Source organism: Sciurus carolinensis, chromosome 6 (assembly GCF_902686445.1).
Source record: "Sciurus carolinensis chromosome 6, mSciCar1.2, whole genome shotgun sequence".
Taxonomy (NCBI): domain Eukaryota; kingdom Metazoa; phylum Chordata; class Mammalia; order Rodentia; family Sciuridae; genus Sciurus; species Sciurus carolinensis.
The window spans coordinates 112536200-112561150 of record NC_062218.1 but is presented as its reverse complement, the minus strand read 5'-3'; the positions used below and the strand labels follow the sequence as shown (position 1 = coordinate 112561150).

At 37.7% G+C, this 24951-nt stretch overlaps 1 protein-coding gene across 5 annotated transcripts; it reads right to left on the bottom strand.

Annotated features, from left to right (window-relative positions):
- Positions 1-5548: 5548 nt before the first annotated feature.
- C6H5orf63 (chromosome 6 C5orf63 homolog) lies at positions 5549-24067 on the bottom strand. Of its 5 annotated transcripts, none has more exons than XM_047555915.1 (5): positions 24021-24067; positions 22239-22340; positions 9724-9844; positions 6850-6906; positions 5549-6178 (listed from the first exon to the last, which is right to left on the bottom strand). In XM_047555915.1, exons 3-5 carry the CDS (start codon positions 9835-9837, stop codon positions 6002-6004), a joined length of 348 nt encoding a protein of 115 aa, XP_047411871.1. In that variant the 5' UTR covers positions 9838-9844; positions 22239-22340; positions 24021-24067; the 3' UTR covers positions 5549-6001. The 5 variants fall into 5 exon arrangements, with proteins under 5 accessions (XP_047411871.1, XP_047411876.1, XP_047411874.1 ...); XM_047555920.1 differs by having other exon boundaries at positions 5549-6166; XM_047555918.1 differs by lacking the exon at positions 24021-24067 and adding an exon at positions 23823-23988.
- Between the last annotated feature and the right edge of the window lie 884 nt (positions 24068-24951).

The window sequence follows — 24951 nt, the reverse complement described above, 5'->3', positions numbered from 1 at the left end:
ATAAATTTATTTTCTTATAGTTCTGTAGGATCCATCTCAATATCCTTAACTTAATCACATCTGCAAAGTTCCTTTTGCATATATAAATAATAGTCACAGACTCCAGGGATTAGAACTTGAATATCTTTGGGGGCTATTATTCAGTCTACAGCAGTACTGACTTAGTTTCAAATCCAGTGTCTCCTGTTCAGTCCCTATCCTAACTCTGGATATTTGAGGCTATCAGTTATTCTAGGAGAAGCTTCTCCCCTGACTTTCAAGATACAGTTATTTTCCATTGATATGATATCTTTGTCTGCCTCTCCTTCTAGAATGTAGATCTCTGAGAGTAGGAACTCTGGCTATCTTGTTTATTGCTCTATTGCTAGTGCATTGAGTAGCGCCTGGCACTATCAAATCACCAAAGTCATCATCAAATAGAAATTGGATGAGCTTCTCTCATTTCTAGTTCCATCATATCTCATTCTCCTTTTTCTTCACTGGCAATGTCCTCTATTCCCATGGGTCATTAGTATTCCCTAGGGTGTAGTGCTAGCCTGTTTTTTTCCTCCTAATATACCAGGTGTACACAGTTCCAGTTATATTTTGTGGGCTCTCATACATGCACTCAAGCCCAGACTTATTCTGCATTTCCAACTTTTATCTGTACCTGGATGTCCTACAACATGGAAAATTCACTATGTCTTATCTTTCATATCCACCAAGCATAGCCACAAACAAATTTTCTCTTTCTTTAAAACTCTATCAGTGAGCAAGTACCAGGTTTTACCCAAAAACAAAGCAAGAAGACTGGGAGTCATCCCGGACTCATGCTATTTCCTCCTCCATCACCATCCTCTCTCAGTCCAGTCCATGAACTTCTGTCAAACTCAGGTTTAAAACCTCTTTATAGTTCTAACTTCTTGATTCAAGTCCTCATTATTCCCAAGAAGTAGGATATAAATGAACTTACTACTCTGTTCTCCTGACTTCTCTCAAATATGTTAAAATAACACACTCAAAAGTTTGGATGTATACCAGTTACTGATTGTTGACTGCCCTACAGTGCTTATGATCTGCATCCCTCATGATCTTGGTGGTCACAGCGAACTGGGCCAGGAATTGGCATTTGTCCCAAAGATGGCTTCTTCTATAGGTTTGGTCAGCCGATTTATAATTTGGGTGGCTTGTTGTAAAATACAAGCTGAATAAAATTTTTATTTTGGAATTTTTGAATAGAGAAGCTGAAAGAAGCTGGTCTGAAGCTGTTCAGACCACTGGTTTGTTGAAAATAAAGTTCAGATGGAATTGTAGGCATGAGCAGGCTGCAGTTATGAGGAAGTAGATATTTTGTGTGAGCAGGGGAGCAGGAGAGCCCAGAAAGAATAGGATAAGAAAGAAGTTGAGGCACCGTGAGAAGGATATCTCAGTGTTTGATGGTTAGTTTACTTTCTGAAGCCCCATCACATTGTGTTTTCTACTGTCAGATATTCATGAGATTGTTGCACTATTAAAACAAAATAAAACCAAAAGTCCTACTCTGAGTGAATCCCTATTTCCTGCAATAAACTGACCAACAATTATGTGTTAGTAAGCCCTTATAATGTTGTGATGAGACATCTGGAAGAAAGAAACAGAGCAGCAATATGAAGTCCCACATTCACTGTTTATTCCACTTCTTAAAGCATTAGCTTAAGGAGGGAAAAAGGCCAATAATGAGCTTCTGATATGAAACTTAATCTTTACATAAGAACAAATTGATCCCTGTAAACATAATTCCAGAAAGGGAAAGTAATCCCTGCTACAAATATCACATGAAAATTCTTGCAATAACTGATGTAACATTTTTCTGATATTGATTAATAGTGGGATAATCAAACTACATTTTAGATGCCATGAATCTGCCTTTCCTTTTGCTAGTAATTGGGACTAGAGGAAATGATGAAGATCTTCAGGATTCTTAGTCACATCACCACATTCCTTTCTCATATAAGTAAATTTATTGAAGATTAATGGGTTAAAAAGAATATGAGACACATTTAATCAATATTCTGAATATGGAATACCATCAGAAAGCATCTTAGGTCTTAGGTCTCCCATTACCTCTAAAATGTATTCAGGGGAGGACCTTTCCCCCCTGCCCCCCATTTAGGATTTTTTAAAAACCCAGGTACTGTTAGGACTCTTGAATTCTTCAGAATTCTCAGGCAACAGAAGGTCCCACAGTCACTTTCAACCATGCATCTGATTTCATGTCATAATAAAAACTTAGGATTTGGTTGAACGTTAAGTCTAACCAGTTTCCCCACGAGAAGCCATGTGCAGGTGCAAAGCTGAGGAAGAGGAAGGTCCTTCTCTGCTTGCTCCTGGAAGCTTTTGATCCTTCTAGGGTGGGATGGGAGAAGGCAAGAGAAATGGGAGGGGGTGGGAAAGTTCTTATTTGAACACTGGAGCTGCAAGCTGTCCTACTGCTTTCCTGAACCTGCTAACTGTTTAAAGACCATATTTTGTATAAATTGTTGTGGATTTTAGGGAAATTGAAGCCATTGCTAATGATATCTTGCCTGTCATTTCCTTCGTGCAAATGTGTTCTCCAGTGAAGCAACCTCCTCAGCCCATAGTTACCTAGTGTACCCCTTTTGCTTTTCTTCTTCTGAGGCCTGCCTGTACTGAAGGAGTCCTCCCTCATGGTTGGCCCACCTCTGATCCAGGAGGAAACATACACATACACACACACACACACATACACACATATACATACACAACCATTCTTCCCCTGGATAATCTTGGAGAAATAGCAGCTGCCTGAACTGTACTGAAGATGCTTGCTAGCCCACTTTTTGTGTAACTGCCTAAGATAAAGTCAGACCACTCTGTTCTTTCTACTCAGGGACATATATCCAGTTTTCTGATGAATCCCACTTGTGTCTCTCTGTTGGTATCAGGTGACTACCAACCTTTCACTTTGGTGGGAACTGAGAGCATATTTTTCTTTACACAAATTAAAAATCCTCTCAATATCCTTTCCCCAAACTCTACCACTCCTTGAGGAGACTTAGTGTTTTCTGGAAGGTATCACAGCTTGTTTCTTGGTGCTTCAGTCAATAGTTTATTTTGAACATTGTAAGAAAATCATGGGATTTTGTTCTTTTGAAAATATGTGAATGTCAGAACTTTATTGTTTGAAATGAAGTACTCTTCTGCCTTTAGTCTCTGCACTTCCTGTACACCACAACCACATGGTTACACTTAGAAAAGTAGTGCCCAAGAAGACCAAACCTCCTGGCTTTCTGGCCAGCTCTGCTTTTTGAATGGACTCTCTCCCTCTTCCCTGAGGAAACAAAGCAACTCTTAGAACTTCCTCAAGGATGGCCCAGGAGAAGGATAAGAAACCCTAGGACCTAGAGGCCACACAACTCTTACCCTGCCTGGAGAAGGCTGGAAGGAACAAAGGACACACAGATACGTAAGTGGGGCACCTTGTTTATGGTGCCTTCTGGTTGTACTGAGCGGATGACCGTCCTGCAGAACTACTCCAGGGGACTGTTGAGCTCAGTATGCTAAAGGATGGGAAGAAAGACTGCAATCGATAGGGCTAGAGAACTCAGATACCCCTAGGAATCAGGAACTGGGAGGGCTGACCGGATGAAGGCAGGAAGCAATGGAGGATACGGCTGCTGGCTTAAAAGCATAGTAGCTCAGGTCTTCACAATGCTCAGCCCAATCCATCTTCCCAGTTTCTTCCTCACTCCCTTCCCCTTCATTCCTACCACACAAAGCCACTTGCCATTTACTGACTGTGCCATGCCCTTCTACACACCCAGAGTTTACCTATGTTCCTCCCTCAGGATAGAAGACTCTCTCTACTCTCTGCCCTACAACAGTTTCCTCCACTGCTTCTGTTCAATCAAGACAGCTGAAGTCTAATTTTCTGTGAAGTCTTTTGCTACTTTCCTAATTCACTGTACCATTTTCCATGTTTTAGTTTCAGCCCTCACTGAATTATGTTGTTGCACTTTATTAATTTGCTTCTTCCTGCTTCAGAGACACTGAGCACAAGGGCTGTGCCTTTTTCACTGATGCACTCTCACCACCCAACACTGTACTTCCATGTTGCAAGGACATATTACACAGCAAATCACCGTACATTTATTAGTTTACAGTTTCTGTGGATCTTTAGAAGTCTAGGCATGGTGTGGCTTGATTCTCTGATTAGAGTCTTACTAAGCTGAAATTAAGATAGTTCTCCTCTGAGGCTCAGGGTCCTCTTCTAAGCTCATTGATGCTGATAGAATTCGCTGCCTCAAAGCTGTACGACTGATATCTCCATTTTACTGTTGGCTGTTGTTCAAGAACTACTCAGTTCCTAGAGGCCACCCAGTTTCCTGCCATGTGATCCCCAGTAGGCAGTAATGGTTGTTTGCTTGTTTTCTGGTTAGCTGGAACGCATTCTGTTTTCATGTCTGAAACCACCCAGCCAGGACTCTCTGCTTTTAAACAGTTCACCTAATTAGATCAGGCCCACCCAGGATAACATCATCACAGGAGATATTTCCATCCATACTCAAAGGAGAGGGAATTATAAAAGAGCAAGGGTCATTGGGATCATTAGAATTCTGCCTACTACAGGGCTCAGCAAACATTTATAATCTCTAGATGTGTTCCAAAAGTTTGTAAATTATAAACACTACTGCTTGATTATAAGATTTTTTTCCTGTTGTCATTTTAGAGGGATTAAATTGCCAATTTATGTTGGATCCGGAGTGGTTAGGGATGCTGTATTGAAAATAACACAATGAGGTCCCTGCAGGGAATTCAGGGGGTACTCAGTGCTAGAAGGCAAGACCCAGCACACCAGCTAACTGGCTGGGTAACCAATCTTAGGCTAAGTATCTGATGCTTTACATTTTAGGTTCCTCCTCATGTATAAAATGAGAAAAATATTTAAGGTTTGTTAGGTCCAGTATTCTATAATTTCTAAGACTAAATCATAGTGACCAAATTAAAATCTAGTGGTTTATAATGTTCAAATTTGTCTAAATAGTTAATAAAAGAATTTCATCATAGATGGAATTGCAGTGATGTGATTTTAAAAGGAAAAGGGCCATTTTGTTTTTATGTGAATACATTCCTAGATTGTCTGAATTTGACTAAATATAAATACAGGTACGAAACTTCATTTTTAATACTTTATATATAATGGTGAAGAGCATTTTGTCTCTAAACGACTTATCTGTCCAGTTATGATTGAAAGTGAATTTTACCCAAGATATTAAAATGTGACAAAACTACTGTCTTATAAGTTGACTTAACTTAATTGATGATAATTGAAAAACTATCAAAGGCAGTTCTCAATATTACAGATCAATTTGCTGCATATGTGCAAAGCATGCTGAGTTCTATGCATTTTGGTATGGCTTAAGTTTTTCTTTTGTCTCTCTGAAATGAAGCCTCTTTTGCTCTAATAATTATTCTCTTCTACCCAACAAAAATGAACTCTAATTTTAAACAGGTATTATTAAATCCCACTGAAATAGACTTCATGCAGATGTATTCGTTAAAACATCCCTTTATTGACTGTGCACAGTTATTAACAATTCACATTTCACTTTATCTACTGAGTGGAAGACCATTTATTCTTTCATTAAAAAGTTAAGCCCTCCAGGGCAGCAGCAGGAATGCAAAGACTTCTTCCTATAAACAGCACTGTCCAGTTCATGTGAAGTGCTTCCATATTAATACAAAAGGGAAAAATAAGAAAGACAAATGGATTTCTCTCTCCTTCCATCATCCCCCTCCCTGCCAATACACTCCTCTTATTTTACAAAATGCCCATAAGTGAACAGTTCTCACACAGGTACTTCCATTACTCAGAAGAGGAATGGCAATATTTATGTGGCACCACTGAGTTCAGAACATCCTTAAGGCTCTGTGAAGATGACAAAAGGAGTATGAGGCCCCAGACACTTCCTTTGGAAGATGCCTTATGGACAGAGAGGGTAGAAAATCATGAAGGCATTAGTCAGTCTGTACCAGCTTGCTGCTCAAATTTCAGAAGCTGTTTTTCAAGTTTTAAGGTGTTTACTCGATGCATCATCAGAAACTGGCCATTCAAATGAAAGACAGGAATGTCAAATTTATACCTTTCATACCAAGCAGAATTTTCTGGAAGTGTGATGTCCACCTCCTGCAAGATAAACTGAAACACAGATAGGCTAAAGCTTTGTATTTTAGAGACTATGAAAAATCCAACAGTTGCAGTGACAAACTGATTCCCAGGGAGTTTCTAATGCTGAGAGGTTTTGGTTATTTGTTTTAGGGCCACAGTGATCTAATGCCCCTAATTTCTAAAATGACTGATTTCATTATATAGTATTCCCTACTTTCTGATCTTGCTACTTTTCTGTTACACCTGCTACATTTAGCATCAGGACTCCTGCTCAGTTCCTGATGAAATAGAACATGTCCCAGCTGGGGAGCTGCCTGAGAATCAGGAGAGAAGTGTTTTGGTTGTAACAATGGTGAAGGTGTGATGGTTTGGCTACATGGCAAAACTTCCATGGAAGTTATGAAATAAGATAAAAGAAATGGGGACAAAAGTTTAAAGAAAACATGAATATTGCACCTGCTAGTTAACTTTGACTCATATTAAGAGTCAGAGTAAGAAAATCAGTACTGTTCAGAGAAAAACACTTAGGGGTAATGAGTTTTATGGAAATCAGCATTAAATTCTCTCTCTGAAGAACAGAAAGACAATTTAAATAAAAAACCCATTTAATCTCTTTTCCTAAAGAAAGGATGGAGACAGATACTTTATACCACATATAATATCCATTCCACATACATAAAAGCCACACTGTATTCTATTACCCTATTTTTATAAGGCTTGAGTACTTCCTTGGCTTCATCACAAAGTGGGCATGGATCCTACAGGAAGGAAAAAAATAAAGCTGTTAAACCCAAAGAATGGTCTTTGGCTTAACCAAAAAACCACAGATTTTATTTACTTTAAAGGACAATTTTTTACCAGGTTAATTAGACTGCTTTATTCTCAAAGTTACCACCATAAATCTTTTTTAAAATCTACTATTTCATGATAGGTGAGCTCTCTGCACCTTTTGGTTTTGTGTTTTGATATTTTTCATATATATATATAAGTATATATAAATATATATTACATATAAATACATATATATAAATACACATACTACATATGTGTGTATTTATGATAAATTTAGATGTTCATTATTTGTCACTGACCTATCTACCTGAGAGTTTTATCTTTCTGGAGTCAGGAGCACCTCTGTGGCCTGGCTGCCACCACTGGAATGGCTTACAGTCTGTTCTGAATGGGAGATATGAATCTTGCTAGCCTAATTTTCCTGATCAGTCCACAGGAATAAACCCCTCAGGACAGAGTTAGTGATTGTTCCATCTTTTAAAAAAGAAAAAAATTCTATTTACTTCAGATGATGATTGTACCAATTCATATTATTTTACCCATGTTCTTGTATAAGTAGTATTAGCAACAGGTATCCTAATGCTAATACTCTACCTGAAGGGCAAGGAAGTTTAAGTGTCCAGTGTGGTTTGTAACAAACTCTTCAACCATATCATGGAAAAATCTGTTGAGAACACTATGAATCATTGGTGGATTTTAAAGGATTCTCAGCCATTGAGTCTAAGAAAAGGGACTAGCTATACATTCTCTTATAGCTCAAGATAGATACATTACTGATGTTTATATAAAAATCTGTGTTTTAGCATACCAGGAATAGATGAGCTATTATATTAAAAAGAGGCCCTTCCTCCAGTTTAATTCACAGCATGTTTTCTATAAGGACAGACATCATTCTGGGTCTTTTTGGCCCCAATCTCTTGGGAAAGAGAATGAGACTTACCAAGTTGTTATTAGCACCAACAATAGATTATAGTTTAAGACAATCATGTTAAAAATTTCTGACAAAGTATCAAAAAAGGCAACCTAAGATCTTAAAAGCAAAAGCAAAACACAAACATATTAATTTGCAAAAGTATCAAAAGTACCAAGATTTTGCTACATTAAGATGTCTTTATTATGCCTCTTGGGTTCAGTACGTATATTGAGTTGAGTGGAATGCTGGTTTTTGTTTTTGTTTTGTTTTATAAATGTTTTTGGCTCTCAACTGCTAGCAAACTGAAAACCAGAGCAAAACAGTAGGCCAAATGAGCACAGTTAGCCTTAGGGATTATTTATTTTTGTGGTTAATTTTCATATGCATTTGCAATCATAGATTCTCATATGATGAAATAATTTTTGTTCCATAATTTCCAAGAGTGCAATATATATTCATGGATATGAAAAGTAGTTTAGATTAAATATTCTCAACAAAAATTTCATTATAAAAACACTACTTAAACTTTGTTATTAGATAACTGCCAGGTTTTTTCAAATTGTTAAAATGCTTGAAATCTATTAAAAAATCTATTATGGTCCTTTTGTATTTGAATTGCAGTATTATTCACAAGTTACTTCTATTAATCTATGCTTTGTTTTTTGATTATAAATTGCACAAACTGATGTTAACTAGCAAAAAGAAATCATTAATGTTTATATCATAAATTTCAAGCAGAAAATCTCATTAAAACTTTTAAATTAGCTTTATGACTTAAAAGTAGTGTTAGGGAGCCAGGTGCAGTGGCACACACCTGCAGTCCCAGTGGTTGGGGAGGCTGAGGCTTGAGGATCCCAAGTTTGAGGACAGCCTCAGCAACTTAGTGAGACTTGTCTTCAAATAAAAAATAAAAAGGGCTAGGGATGTAGCTCAGTGGTAATGTGTCTCTGGGTTCAATCCCCAGTATTGGAAGGAAAAAAAAAAAAAGTACTGTTAGGGATAAGAAAAAAAGAAATACAATCAATTCTCATTATTTATGAGTTCCATATTTGTGAATTTGCCTACTTGCTAAAACTTATTTGTAACTGTCAAGTTGACACTTGAAACACTTTTCCAGTTATTCATGGACATGAACATGCAGAGAGTAATAAAAAATTTGAGTTGCCAGAGCACTCATTATAAACTTAGGTCCAAAATAGTAATGCTCTTTTATTAAAATAAAAACATGCCTATTTTCAGAAGTACCAAATGTACCAGAAATTTTGCTTTTATATTAAAAACTTTACATAAGGTTATATATTTGGTCATTTGCCAAAAATACTGTGACCAGAGGCTTATGGAAACCTAATCCTGTATTTCTCTAGGAGTAATGGTTCAGTATTTGGTAATTCTGTGTTTGTGGTGATTTTATAGAATATAACTACCACAAACAATAAGAACTGACTTATTTCCAAATGTTACTTTTTTTTGGTACCAGGGACTGAACCCAGGGGTGCTTAAAATCACTGAGTCACATCCCCAGTCCTTTTTTATTTTTTTAAAATTTTGAGATAGGGTCTTGCTAAGTTGCTTAAGGTCTGGCTAAATCACAAATGATTCATTTTTAAACATCATATTATAATCTATACTTTTTTAACAAGGGGTCAGATGTCAATTAAATATATTAATTTACCCTCTGATAACTGTCAGACAATGAAGTGTCTGGGGAGTTACTGTGCTGAGAGAGAAACTGGAGAGAAGGTTGGAAGAGAGTTTATTCCACCGTCTTCCTTTCAGATTTGTCCTGTATTTGTAATGGTACGACTTTATTCACCAAAAATCTTAATATTTTATAGTTTTAAAGTAGTGATTTTACTTTTTCACTCTGTACCTTTGTAAATAAGGTCAGCACAGGCAAAGTTGTCTTAGAGGCAGAAAGATTTCTCAAGAAGAGTCCAAAAGAGGATTTAGCAAGTTGCATGCTATTTCCTTGAAACCAGAGCATCTTAATTCTGCCAAAAGAAAAATAAACCAGTAAACTTCTGTGTCTTAGATTTTGCCCTTTATAATACAAAGAGTAAGTTGCAAGCTTATGATGGAATTTGAAGGCTTCAGAATTGTTTCTTGGAGTTCAGAATGCCCAGATGTTTGGCAATGCTTCAACATTCACTGTATTCCAAACAAAACAGAATGGGGAAAAAAATCCATGTTATGACTTAGTTGTGTGCCCAGTTGGTTTCTATAAGTTAACTCCATAAGTTTATTAATTTGAATACAAAATTAAATTTCACATGCAGATTTTTGCCAGCATCCAGATGATTTCCTAAAAGTAGAGGTATCCTGAGATAGAGGTGTCTTGAGACAGTCACAGGGATAGTTTATTTTTTTTTAAAGTAAACTTTCTTATTCCAATCAGACTTTAAAAACATTTTTATTGGTGCATAATTAAATATAACAATGAGATTCACTGTGACATACTTGTACATGCACATAATTTGATCAACTTAATTTCACCAAGGAATAGCTTATCTTATTGACAAGCATTCAACACCATCCAGTCACCACCACAGTGAGGGAACTAATAAGTACATGAAAGGTACAAGTTGTATTAATGCATTCTACTGTCATATACAACTAATTAGAACAAATAAAAAAATTAAAAAAAAGAAAGGTACAAATCCCTATTGACCCATTGAAGATGCAGGCCATCTCTTTCCAGATCCACACTACTCCACCCCAAGAGATGGGGAAACACAAAACTATAGTTAGAGAACTACAGAGGAGAATCAGACTGAGTTGTCAGGAAAAAGAAAAAAAAGAAATCTCTGCTCAGCTCCTTAAGAAGTATTTTAAAAGGAGATTGCCACAATTTTCAATAACTTCATACACAAACGTACTAGTGTTTCTACTGGAGAGATTCCAAGAACAGCTTAATAGCAGCATGTCAAACAGGAGGCTTTGAAGCTCCCGCATCCTGCTACTTTGCTTGACATAAGACACCCTATTATTTCTACTCATTCTATTGAGACTCCAGTTTTGTCTTTAAAACTACAAATATTATAATTTCACTTTTAAAACACATGTGCACTGTTGGCTTTATCATTTATCAATATTCCCAAGATGAACTCATTCTTGGGATCACAATTTCTTAACTTCACTTTACTCTCTCCAACTGCATCTATCACTTTTCCTTCCCTCACCTTGGTGAGTTGCAGCTGCAAAAGTTCTCTTTCTAGTCCTTGAATACCCAGAAATCATTTTCTCATCAGGATTTTTGCACATGCTTTCTCTCTGCATGAAAAGCACCTAAGTGGCTTCTCCTCATTTGGCCCAGGTATCATGTCATCTCCTTTGAAATGACCACCTTACCAATGATGGTCAGTTTATAAATCTCCATCCTCATATCTTATTATAGTTTTCTTTTGCCCTTTACTATCTAAACTGAATTATGTCCATTTTTTGTAAGAGCAGGTATTTGTTCATCCCTTTATCTCTAAGTACCCACAAACAACCTGGCATTTAATAAATGCTTAAATATTTGTTTGAATATTAAAAAAAAGTATTGGGGAGTAAGGTTCATCACACTCACCTTTAACCCTCTTCAATCATTCAGTATGTACAGCAGTTACTATTTAGAGCTACCTTATAACTAAAGGTTAATGCTCCTCAGGGTGTCCACAGATTTTGGCCTGGGGTGCTGCAACTGGTTCTAACCTCTTCACTGCCACCACCTCAAATCACCACCTGATCTGCTCCACAAAGCATGACTGCATTAATTAAGTGTTAATCTTCACTGGCAATCAGGCTCCTCAGTGTAAGATTAGCTTTAAACTCATTTCAAACAGAATGATATGACATTAGAGAAAACCACCAACCTATATCAAACTACTGTAAAGACCACAGGACAAAAAGATCAGATACTGATCCATGACAACAACAATCTTGCCTTCACTGTTAAGCCCTTCTTAACTCTTCTACTTTTGGCAGATCACCTGGCTAACTATGAATCTTGATAATGCATTAAAAAAAAAAAAAAAAAAAGAATGTGGTAAGAATTTTGCAAGGATGTGGTATCCAGTTATTCCAAGGTAGAAAGTAGAGCTAAACAATTTCCAACATCCTATTCTATTTCCAACTAAATGTTAAGTCCTGGTATCAACATTTTATGTAAATTCAGTAGAATCAACAACTCCAATAGGTAAGTGTGGTTGGCACACAGCTACTAAACACAGTCTTTGTCTATTTAGGACATAAATGAAGGGGAAAAACAGAATGCTAGCTATACTGATATGTAGAAACTTCTATGTCATTGGGCTTGGAAAGGTTTTATGCCACCAGTGGTATGCTGGATGTAGTGTCAAAGAAGTTATATTACATATAAAGGAGAAAAAAAATAGATTAACTTATTAAAGACAGAAATACAGCACTAGAAAATGAGAAGGATCAGGTCACCTATGGTGGTGACCTAAGACTATAATCAGAATGGTGAACTGTAGCTACATGCTTTTGTTGGAGGACATGAAGATTTATAGATGTCTGGCCAGTAAGGGAATTAAAACTTATTGCTTTTACCTAGCTAAGTTGAGACTGAGGTATTAAGGCTTTAAAAAATTTCACATGCACAATGAAAATCTGCTTCAGTATTTCCAGTATGACAAAACATAGCATGTGGTCTTGGTGGCACCCAAGACAAATAAAACCTGTCATAGTAAACAGAGTTGCTATTCATTCCAGATTTGCTGGAATATTTGTTCAACCAGCACAGACAGCTAAGTAAAGTCTTCAGCGATGCTACAACCATTCTGTTCACAATTCTTTTTTTTTTTTCCAGTTATTCTCCATTTCTACTTTTTTACACACTTTTAATCACTGAATCATGGAACATTCACTTACCAGAAAATGTATCCACACTATGCATTTTACAGCCCACTTATTTTTTTAAATGTCTAAGGTACGTGCATTTTACTATATTGTTCAATTGACTTATTTCTTTGGGAGTATCATAAAACTATTAGACTCTGATATAAAGAAAAAAAATTCCCTACCCCTCTTCTAGGCAGACAGTAATGCTAAAATTTCTTAATTTATGAAGTCCACTTAGTACTAGAAAAAATAAAATGCAAAATGACACATTCTATAGGAACTCTGTAATATTCTTCTTAGAACATCTTACTAAAACTCCATAAACCCTAACACCATTGCTGTCAATGTCACATTCCCCAAATAGAGCCTTCTTAGTATAGGCTACTTTGTCAATGTAACGTTTTCATTAGCTCGATTATTTCTGAACAGTATTTTAGTACTATTTAGAAAAAATCGTGAAAATTGGTCTGTGCTTGTTAGTTCATGACTGAGAAGACAACTTCTTCGATTATGTCATTGAATTTAGTCCTGAAATATGTGTTCTTACTACATACACAGACACAATTTTATCCTTTGTATTTTGTTATATGCCTCTGTGATATGAGCAAAAAGAGCTGTGTTTGTAATATCAAAGAGGTACAATTGGGTCACCTTTGTCACAGACTAAAAAAAAAAAGCAAAAGGCATAAGACTAGATTTAGAATGTGCTTAAAACAAATTCCACAGCCTAACAATAAAGATGGTGACTCCTGCTGTTTCAAGTCCAGTGCTGCTCAGAGGCATGGATCCCACTGAAAGAGAAAGGGAATGCTGGCCTTTCAACAAAACTCAGGCTGACTTCAGTGGTCTTTATGGTAGAATCAAACACAATATTGGGAAGGGGGTCGACTGGACAACCCTTCTTGAAACAAGATAGGGAAGATAACTTTATAGCAATTTCCCTGCAAAGCACTGAAGGGCATACCATTAAAGCAACAATTACAGTACAGAAACAAGCCAGTGTTCTTTGAAACTTTATTAAGGATTATTCATTTCTTGCATGAGGAGCTGCCCGGGCTATGGCTGCACATCATTTATGTGGGGCCCCTGGATTTTTCAAACACTGTGTGTATCTGATTAGGAGGGAAACAACATTGTTCTCGCTTGAGTAGAGAAACTGACCTTCACTGACCAGAATTTTATTCATACAAAGAGTCCTTTGGCACACCAAGGCTCCAAGCTCACATGCTCCTTCATCAGCAAGCTGCAGTTAGTTCATGTGCAAAATCAAAAAGTCTATATGAATCCAGGTACCGCCTTGGTTATTAACAGATAATGTTAGAGCTTCTTCACAAGAGTATAATGTACATTTAATGCTGAGCTGACATTACCCAAACACTATTAACCATAGCTCTTGCTGAACCTGTGTTCCATAAAGAGAACTCAGGGCTTCCGTTTAGTCATTCGTGTCATGTGAGAAGTTAAGTCCTCCATTTCACATTCATTATCATCTAAGTATAATATTCCTATTTTTACTGGAATGAACAGAAACAGACACTGACACCCACCTCTTTGGGGAACAAACCCCATTATTTTGGATTACCAGAAGTTTGTGTAATGAGGTGAGGTTCTCTTAGGGGACTCCTCTGGGTCATGGGACTCTACCTAATCCAGGGAAATAGGGACAAATTATGGATTTCTAGTGTAACTGTATTTCTGGTCAATCACCTCTGACCTTTACTTCCTCCTGAACAAGTAGCAGTCTAGATTGGGATTTTGGGTACAAGGACGAGAGAGAGAATGGCCCTCGTGAAAGCCAAAAGTGACAAGGAAAGGCACTATAATAGAGACAAAACCAAAACCAAAAATTGAACAGATACTTTGAGGTGCCAAGTCCAGGGGGCTAAAAGGGGGTGGAAATGAGGCTACAGGGGTGGAATGGGTAGGGACTAGAAACTCCAACCTGAAATGGAGCCCTGACTCGCCCAGCCAGGGAAAATACTAAGAGGTGGTGCCAGTTCAGACAAGATATTGCAATAAAGATCCTAAGCTAACCATCCATCTGTGAGTCTGCTGCACACGGCATCCTGTTCAGTTTTGTTCTGACTAGGCAATTTGGAGAGAGGATTTGCTTCTACACAACATATTAAACCACAAGTAGGCCTATATCATGACCCAGCCCTGGGTGGGCAAGCAGCAGCTCCTTGTACCACACTCCTTCCCTGCAGCTTCTATGTCCAGATCTCAGTGCCAAAGTTTCTCCACACAGGGAATTAGAGAAGCTAATCGAGAATTAGAGTCCAGAAAGGACTGATTGGTCACATGAGTGCCCACAGACAAAAACCCTTTTAATTTCCCTTCGAATTATTATCATGACCATGGGATTTCCAAGGATCTGGAAGTCTCTATTGCACTGTTTGGACTCAAAGGGTGCTATGTTCATTTGCGTTCACACACATTCAATTTGCAAGAACTCTGAGAAAAAGTTCCTCAGTTGTTTAAAGTGTGGGTTCTGCCTAATAAGTTATGATTTCACTAAAAGCATATGGCATTATATATCCACCACTTAATATATGCATACTACCTTTACCCTCTTCTAATTCTCCATAAAACTAAGCAAGTCATTAAATGTTTTCTCCATCCTTCTTGTTGTTTAGTCAATTTCTTTCCTTCCTAAAGCTCTTGGGTAATCAACTTCACACACTGGATATGAACAAGAATTCTAGATGTATTTTAGCGGGTCGAGGAGAAGGGTGTTAAATTCTTAAATGATACAAGAGAAATTATGTCAGGTTTCTCAGTGATCAGTAAACTAATGATATAATTTATTCATTTATTCTACAGTGGAGAGGAAAAAAAGGGTTGATAGTGAATGAGAGATAATCCTCACCCATGAAGAGTTAAAAAAAATTTGGTTGGAAGATAAGACATGTACACAAACATAGGTAAATTAGAAAAACAGAAAGATAACAGGGACATACAAGAGATGACTTCAAAAGCCATTAAGAGTGGGGAAGAAGAGTACCATGGGTTGAGACTGGAGGTAGTTTCACAAAAGAAAGATTTTAAATCACTTAGGATTTGGATATACAGATAAAAGGAAAAGTATTCCAAATTTACAGACAGGCACAAAGGGTTGAGGTAGAAATGCCATAGCTATTTGATGGGGGAAAGCTGAATGGAGCTCAGTTTGATAATCTAGGAGTGGGATGAAGGTCACTGATGTATTCATTAATTCAACAATTATCTACTATTCTCCATGTATTAGATATTATTGTAGGCACTGGTGTACAGCAGTGAAAAGAAAGTAAGACACCTTGCCCTCATGAGGTCCGTATTCTAGTGAAGAGACTCCTATAAGCCTGATTATGTCTTACTATATGAGATAGTGATATGTATAGGAAAGAGATTAAAAGATGACTAAGGGAGGTTCTTTGAATAAGGTACTCTGTGCAGGTATAGTTCGAACCAAGACTAAAGTATGAGATGGTACAAAGATCTGAAGGACAAGCACTTCAGGAATGGAAAATAGTAAATGCAAAGGTTCTAAGTGAGGAAAAACTTGACTTAGTAGAAGAAACAAAAAGGATGACATGGCTGATGCACAGAACATAAAGGAAAGGGGAGAAGTAAGCAGGAAATGGGGCTAAAAAACGATCAGTAGGAGTCAAATCACATAGGCTTATGGACTAGATAAAGGTATTAAGATCTTATTCTAAATACGATTAGACTTGAAGGACGAAAGTTCCATGATCTCTTGTACATGTTTAAAAGATCACTTCAGGCTGCTGTTTGAAGAATGGATGATTGAGGAGCAAAGATGCAAGAAGAGACCTAATTAGGAGGTGATATAGCAGTCTGAGTGAGAGAGGATAGTGGCATGGACTAGAATAGAAAGCTGGCAAGGCTTGCCAATATACTGGGCATGAGGAATTAAAGGTGGCAGTAAGGACAATCCACTTCTGGTCTTGGGGCTCTGGATGGGTTCTGAGTGAGGAACAAACTGAGGTGCAAATAGGACCAAGAGTTCTATTAAGGACATGTTGGAGGTCAAGCAGATAGTGACATATACAGGTTTGTATTCCGGAGAGAAGAAAAAATTTGAGTCTCCATTGGTTTAAGGATTATATTTGTGGCTATGGAACTAGATATCTAAATGGTGAAGAAAGAGAAGGTACCTCAAGACAGATCTCTGAGGCAATCTAAACTTCTGGGGTTAGGTAGAGAGGGGCCAGCAAAGAAGGCAAAAAGAACAGTTGAGGAGATAAGAGGAAAACCAGGAAATTGTGTCATTGAGACAGGCAATGGGAGAAAGTGTTTCCAGAATGAGGGAGTGGTCCATTTTCAAACAGAGTGATGAAGACTTGCCTAGAATAGGGACAAAGAAATAACTTACACAAACTAGAAGAGATGTGTCTGATGTGGCCCCAAAGGAATTAATTCTTCCAATAAATGCCTACCCCTAAAATGAACTATCTTGACTGTTCTTGCCTAGTTTAACATTTTAACTAAAGAGAGAGATTTTTTGGTAGGGATAATGATAGTGGTTGAGGGAGAAGAGGGAAGGTAAAAGTTGACTATCTTAAAAAGGTATAAAAATGTAAAAACTTTTGCATAAGTCATATAGCAAAAGAGAGAAATAAGACATTGATTACTAAATAATACTGATTTTAATGAATAGCAATAATAATGATGATTCTACTGAAAGAAATGTGCCTTTATTGGCCTCAAATGGAAAACATATATCTCAGAAATCATAGCAATGATCAGAAATGGGGAATAACAAAACTGAAATATTTCTAACAGAAATGGCTGAAAAACTGATTGTGAACATTACTTAATTATGAAATTCTCGGACATGACATGAATGAGCAAAGATTCAATATGTTTATCTGCTATTAAAGAAGTCACTAAATTTAGGTAAGACTGACCAGCTAATATCATGGTATAAGGTATTGGCTTAGTTCAATTAGGTTTCACAAAATAACAAAATAGCACACTGACATTGAACTTTTCAGGAATCAAAGTTTCCCCTAAACAGGTTTTAAACAAAGGCCAGTCCCCTTCCTTTCTTTTTCAAATAGGGAAATTTGTCTTTATTTTTTCAAATACAGAAAATTCAGAATCATTACTAATTTACCTATGTTATTCTTGATCCATGAGTGTCAAAAAAGAAGTTGCCTAGGTAGGTAAAGTTGGACTTTATTGATACCTTTAATTTGTTCCTAGCAGTACTAAATAAACTGTCTAGAAGGGTCAAAATAAGGGTCATGTCTGAGAATTTCATAACTAAATAATGTTCACAATGAGCATAGCTCCTGCTAACTCATCAGTCAAAGAAATTAAGCATAAATGGTATAGTACTTCATTTAGAACTTTAAAGTTATTTTTCCACATTTCAGTTGGAATTCTACATTTGAGTTCCATGAATGCATTTTTTTAGATGAGGATTACATAAATATATACCTCAAAGAGAAAAGCAACTGCCACTAGGTAATTCTGAGACACTGGACAAATCCTCAACTCTTTAGCCTAAGTTTCATCAAGTATAAAATGAAAATTCTACCACTTGTTCTTCCAAAGACCAAATTTTCCAGAGACCCAAAGGAACCATGTTCACAGGCTTTGGGTGTCAAACATCTTCCAGATCTGAGAAGAGGAAATCTCATGCTAAAGAAAGTACATGGGAAAAGCATATGACTGCATAAGGCCTTGAACAGAGTATCTGAAGTAATCTTTTGGAACCTAAAATACTTGGCCCTTTAAAGAGAACCAAAGTTTACTTACAGATCCAGGGAGATATAAAGGTACTTTCTCACTGCCCACTCTTTTCTCACTCTTCAATCATAACTGGTAAGCTTTGGTGTCAGAAAAGACGGTCAGGAAATGGGGGATGGGACATTAGAGTGGCTGGGCACTCATCTTGAAACTCAAAGCACCTGAGATGGAAAAGCTCCCCAGAAAAAGAAGAAGAATGCATTTTTCTCTCTTACTATTAGATAAACTTTAAAGAATATGTTTAATGACAGATGTTCTTCACCTTGGTATTCTCCTCCATGCACAGAAACACTGCTGTCTTTGCTTTAGACTGTAGCAAGCTGACAAAAGTGAAGTAGGAGGGGAGAGGAATCTTCAGTGTAAACAAGAGTTTGTTTTAGGATTTTTAGAACTTAGTAGCCACTCTTTCCAGATAATTGCTTCAGAGGAGTCTACTTGATAATGCGGCTGATTCGCATGACAAGATCAGGGAAAGTTTTCCAAGAACACATTCAGCTGAGAAAAATAAAATGATGATGTTAATCAAGAACAGTAATGTAATCTCACGATATACTCTCTCTAGTATTCAAGAGTACACAGGGCACTCTAGACTAATTCTCTTTAACACATCTTCACACACTGAGCCCCACTTCGATCCTCAACCCCAAAGTTACTGACTCAGCAACTGGCCCAGAGCCAGAGAAGCATATTCCAAATTCAGAGTGTGAAACAATGTTCAGTTCAATTATGATATAATGGCTGCAAAGTTGTTCCTGAAAGCCAAGAAAACCTGAGTAATGTGGTTGGGTTATATCATATATGAGAGCTTAATAGAGTTTAAAAACCAATTTTAAAATTTCTTCATTCCATAAAGATAGCATTAAAATGAGGGTAAAAAATCTAGTTCAAGGAATGGGAACAAAGTGCATAAGGAATTATTCAGACTCATTTCCACATTATCCTTCTTAACCAACAAGACCCATTCCTTTTAAGATGTCTCTGATATTTAATACTGACCCAGAAAGAAGGCAATTTTATTAAAACATCTTAGTCTTATTGTCTCCAGCTTGTAACACTAGTTTACTTGGTAATCCAAAGCACATAAACCCAGGCCTAAAAACTGTTTTCAATTCAAAATCTGTCTACCCAGGCAGTATCACCCATTTGTCACTAAAATTCTACCCATTTCCAATGCTTCTTGATGAAGAGGTAACATTATCCTCATGACCACACAAAACCTGAGAGATATTTCATTAATTTCTAGCCATTTTGTTGCAAATGGCTTTGGACACGTGAGATGTTAAATACACATTTCACTGGACTTTCGATATCAACAAGTCCTAAGCTTAGAGAAGTATAATGCCAAATCTGAATGTTGGGAATCATCCACTCTTGAGGTCAGGCCCTAGCAACCCTCCACTGGTGAGATTCTACAATCTTCTAAGTCCTATTCTACTCTTTAACAGTCATCATTGATGGAATACTTCAATATTTAAGAACAGGGAAATGTCTTTAGAAATTCTGCTTGCTTTATGAATAAGGAAACTAATATTTAACTGAGTCTTTCATACTGTTTTTCTTCATTTCTTTATATTTTCTCCTTGAACAATGGAATATTTTTATATACAATAAGACCAACATAAAATTTCAAAACTAGAAGATGTTGCTAAGTTTAGTCCCCTTTCTTCAAAAAATCTCTAAAAGCTTTACATATTAATTTTCAGTGTATATCAAGTAAAAGATACCATGTTTTCTTTAAGGCTTGTTTTAAGGTTGGAAAGAATAAGAAAAGATTCAGTTTCAGATGGAAAAATTCTTTTACCATAGAATGAGGTTCTGATCTCTAAATCTAAGAAGATTCACATTAATTTTATTTTGAACCTGGAGAAACAGCTGAATTTAGATCTCTTTTTTTTCAGGTGTATGTTCCAAATTGCCTCAGCTGACTGAATTTCTATTAAGTAACAGTATCCTTTTTCTTGGCTGAATACAAAGACTGTATGTTTTAAGAAGTAAAGAGTTTTTTAAAAAATCATATAATTCAATGTCATGTCCTTCCCTTCTGACTAAACTAAAAACCATTTCCCTGTTATTTCATTATTAATATGAAAAAATACTGAACAATAAGAGGAAGTTCATTTGTTTACAATTGCAACATTCTGATTTCTTCTGCAATTTCATTGGCAACAGAAGCAAGCAGCATTTAACCCATGACTATCCTTTTACAACAAAACTGTCAACCTTGAACTCTTTGGAATGTTGGTAATAAAGGAGAAAAGATAAGTGCAAATTTTTTAAATATTATTTAAGAAACCCAGACTTAAAATAGTGATTAAATATAGGTCCTCTACCCTTAATGCAGAGTCATACCAAAATATTGGTGCTGTAAGGTAATAATTTAGTATACTCTTCACATATTTGCCAAATAGGTATTTCAGTTTAGAGTTGAGCATGGCAGGCCTGGAAGGAATGTGGAGACAGGACTGGTGAGGCCTTTCGGCTTAAATATGCCACTCAACAACAAAGGCTCTACAACTGGCCAGGCAGAAATTCTTGGAAGGCAGTCTGGTAACCATCTGTGGATTCTCAAATATGCCCTTCACTGCTCCAAGCTGTTAATCAAAGCATTACTTCTATCCAGTAAACTTTTGAAAGGAGACTGTTATTTCATATTCTTTCCTCTGCCTTGCTACACCATCATAGTGATGTTTTCATGCCCCTTGTAGATTCAGCTGCCCTTCAGGGACACTGCCTTTTCATTTCTATAGCATGTAGTGTTTGCAATGTGCCAGGCACTATGCCAGGTACTAAAAATATAAGCAATTAAAATATTGTCCCTGCCCTTAAAGAACTCATACCTTGGGTAGAGGAAAGATAGATAACATAATACCACAGTCATGAAGCCCATAGCAATAAAATGTCTGTTACTTGATTCTACTGGTTTCTACAATTGAGATATGGTTTGTATACTCCCCCAAATTTCATGTGCTGAAAGATTTGTTCCCAGTGTGGCAGTGATGAGGTGGTGGAACCTTTTAAGAGGTGTGGTCTAGTGGAAGGTAATCGATGGGAACTGAGGAGTGCCCTCAGAAGAGATTAATGTTGGTCTCTTAGGGTGAATTAGTTCTCTTGAGAAGTGTTATAAAGCAAGGTCACCCCACATTTTGCCCCTTTAGCACATGTCCGTGTTCCTTTCTGTGTCTCCACCATGATGTGACTTTGCTGCAGGCCCTTGGCAGGACCCCAGTCACATAGTGTTTGGATCCTCCAGCTATGAGAATTATAAGCCAGATAAATCTCTTCACTCTATAAGTTACCCAGCTTAAGGTATTTTGCTATAGCAATAGAAGAAGGTATAAGATACTAATGAAATGTTCGGAAATCCTTGGAGATGGATACTTTCTAGAAACACAGATACTTTGAATTGTGCCTCCATCTTAGAGAGTTAATTCTTTTTTTTAAAAAAAAATCTTTTTAGTTGTCAATGGATCTTTATTTTATTTATTTATAGGTGGTGCTAAGAATTGAACCCAGTGCTTCATGCATGCTAGGTAAGTGCTTTACTCCTGAACCACAATCCCAGCCCCAAAATAAGAATTGGAATAAAAAGAGAGTGTTTTCATTCCTATGTCTATACTGTGATAGGGAGTTAGAGATGTGGAATCATAAACCTATGCTAAACTGAGCTACAACTTTCATTTTACAAATTCTTTTCCAAATGATTCTTCCCTAGAATTTGCTATGTGATACAAAGGCAATGATGGTGGAAGCTCACGCAGTCCTTGCTACCTGTGAAGCTAAACGTACCTGATACAGATGGTTTCTCCCCTTCAGAATAATTGCAAACAAGATTAAAATCGCATTCAGGAACTATTCCAGCTGGCTTTTGGCTTCTTTTGATGTATGCTCCTTGAATAAAGCAGCGGCAAAAATTAGATTTAAAAAAGGAACATAAGAAACTTACTACTTGTACTACAGCACTTCAAGGTCTTGCAATGTTTGAAACCCCAAGCCCTAGCATTAGAGTGGCTGAATGTATCAATCAGCAAGCAAGAGTATATTCAAGTTATAAAATAAAAATTCTTAATTAAAAAACAAACTTATTTTGAAGGAAGTGCCTCTTGGTACTTCAGAGTATGAAAGAGCCAGGCATTTGGAACAGAAACACAGTCCAATAAATTCCAAGTTGGAAAATCCTCCTTTCTATTACAGGTGATTAGTCCATCTACATAAAACTACATAGTGACAAATTCCTCTGGTAAGGAAACAAAAATATTGGTCCTTCCTTGGCAAATGGCTATTACCAGAAAACTCAGAAGAAAGAAAATCTGGAATCTGCCTAAAGCACCAGCCTCAAAAATCTTAATTTTTACAACTGGGCCTTTCTGGTTCCATGCAATTCCTTAACAGAGCAGAACCTAGGTTATTAGGCTATGACATTTCACACAGAACCATGATTAGTTCTGCCTTGTCCTGCTGTAATAATAATTATTCAGTATTTCCAGGGTTCACTTATTTCTCCATGTTTTAAATGTTATTTACCTGTAGGGCATCTCAATGTATATGGTTCTGAATATTAGTAGAGAGCTTCAGTTGCATTTTACCACCTATTCCACAGATTATTATTAAATGAGAAGACTGCTCAGTGTCATGTACACTGACACAGCTCTGGTGACTAGTTAGCCAAGTGGGTAGTTATGGGCGCAGTGGCTTATGTTGGGAAATGTCCCTGTTCTTGAGGAGCTGAGAATTTTGGGGTCATGCTGGTCATGTAGTGGGAATTTCTTTAAAGGGCATTAAAATAAAAGTACTATATAAACACTATCTTTTTAGAAACAAGAATAAAGATCATCCAGCCAGAAAACTCCTTGTTAAAGACAGCCCTAAAAACAATCACATGCCTATTCATGTTAGTGACAATTTAGTGGGGACTTTATACCCTTGGACTTATTAAAAAATTGTATGAGCTGATATTTGTCAGGGGTGACTGACAAGGCTAAGCATTTACTGGGAATTGTACAGGCACTGATTTATTCTTTCATTGTGCAGTGCCCAGAGGGCTGCTTCTGCCCAGTAAAGCAGAGAAGGGGTGCAGACAGTTGATCCAGAGGGCCCTGGTACTCACAATGTTCTCTCTTACAACCTCTCAACCTTTTCACCCCAATTAAAGGTCAACATGGCTGCTCAAAAATATTTATTTTAAGGCAGTCATCTCAGCAGGCTGCCAAGTGTGATTATATCGCCACTTCATAGAATTCAATTAAACCCGGGACCGGGGCATCTGTGAATCACTGGAAGCATTAAGTTGAGATGTTTTCTGCCTTCTCTTAAAAAGTTGCCTTTTCCCTCCCGTCATTTATTCATTTCCCAGAGCGCCATCACAGCACATACGCACGCACGCTTATAATCTCCCTCGGTGGTTCATGGATTTATAGCTCCCGGCTTAATTAAATTCCCACTAACGACAATCGAAATTGTCAGCGTGCAGCACAGCAAAGGGCTCGCGGGCCTCCCTCTGAGGTCGGCGCGCGGGCTCTGGACCCCAGCACCGCGAGCGCACGCCGGGGACTCCCGGGCGTCTACACCCACCTCAGCCTCCCGCCGCCAGCGTCGCCGCTTCCGCCCGCACTGGCGCTTCCGCCCGCGTTCGGCCCCAGCACCCACCACTTCCGCCCCGCGCCCGCCGCCCTGCTGGCGGGTCTAGCTTATCTCAGATCCCGCCCTGTCACATCTCACAGGGGTAGCGGCGCCTGAGCACAAGATGAAAATCCGCAAAAAAGTGACCCCGCACGTTTGGGAATCATTTAATAACCAGCTTCAGGTGTGGAAACCAACTTTTTTAAAGACTATACTCCAGACCATTTTAACTCCTCACTGTATTCGTTCATTCATTGATTAAAACAATATTTACTATCCTCAGGGTCCGGGCTGAACTAGATTATGGAGAAAGAGATGAGCAAAACTGGCAGCCATAACCTCCCCAGACTTAAAATGGTGTAGGTAAGGCAGACATTAGGCATTTGCCTTTTAAATAGGTCATGCATTTATTGAACTAAGTGCTCTGAAGGGAAGGCATATGACCTATGAAAGGATAGGGGTGTAATCTAGTTGAAGAGGTAGCTTTGGGGCTGAAACATGAAGGGCCAGAGCCCGGGATAGCCCTCCAGGCTGAGAGCACAGCATGGGCCTTGTACAGAAGACTGACCAGTATGGCTGAAGCATAGAGAGAATGGAGGGAAGGGTAAGGTGCAGCCAGGCCAGGTGGCCAGGCAGAGCTTTTCAAGTGTGTGTTAAGGGCCGCTGGAGGACTTTACATTTGATTCTGCCCTTATGTGGGAAAGGGGTTGTAATGATCACTTTTCCTTTCTGGAAGGATCTGTTGGCTTTGGGAAGGAGATAAAGGGTTTAAAATAGGCAAGAGTGGAACGAGAAGAGAAGTCTGGAAGTGACTAAGTAGTCTGGGTTTCAGGTGTGGTGGCTTGAATGGTGGTACCATGAATAGTGAGAAAATGATGGATGA

Bases quoted from the DNA above. Each gene is read 5' to 3' on its own strand.
- C6H5orf63 (XM_047555915.1), bottom strand. From the start codon at position 9,837: ATGCTCTGGTTTCAAGGAAATAGCATGCAACTTGCTAAATCCTCTTTT. The intron at 6,907-9,723 runs GTACAGAGTGAA...TCCTTCCTGTAG, and splicing joins TGCTGACCTTATTTACAAAG to GATCCATGCCCACTTTGTGA. The intron at 6,179-6,849 runs GTAATAGAATAC...TCTGTGTTTCAG, and splicing joins TCAAGCCTTATAAAAATAGG to TTTATCTTGCAGGAGGTGGA.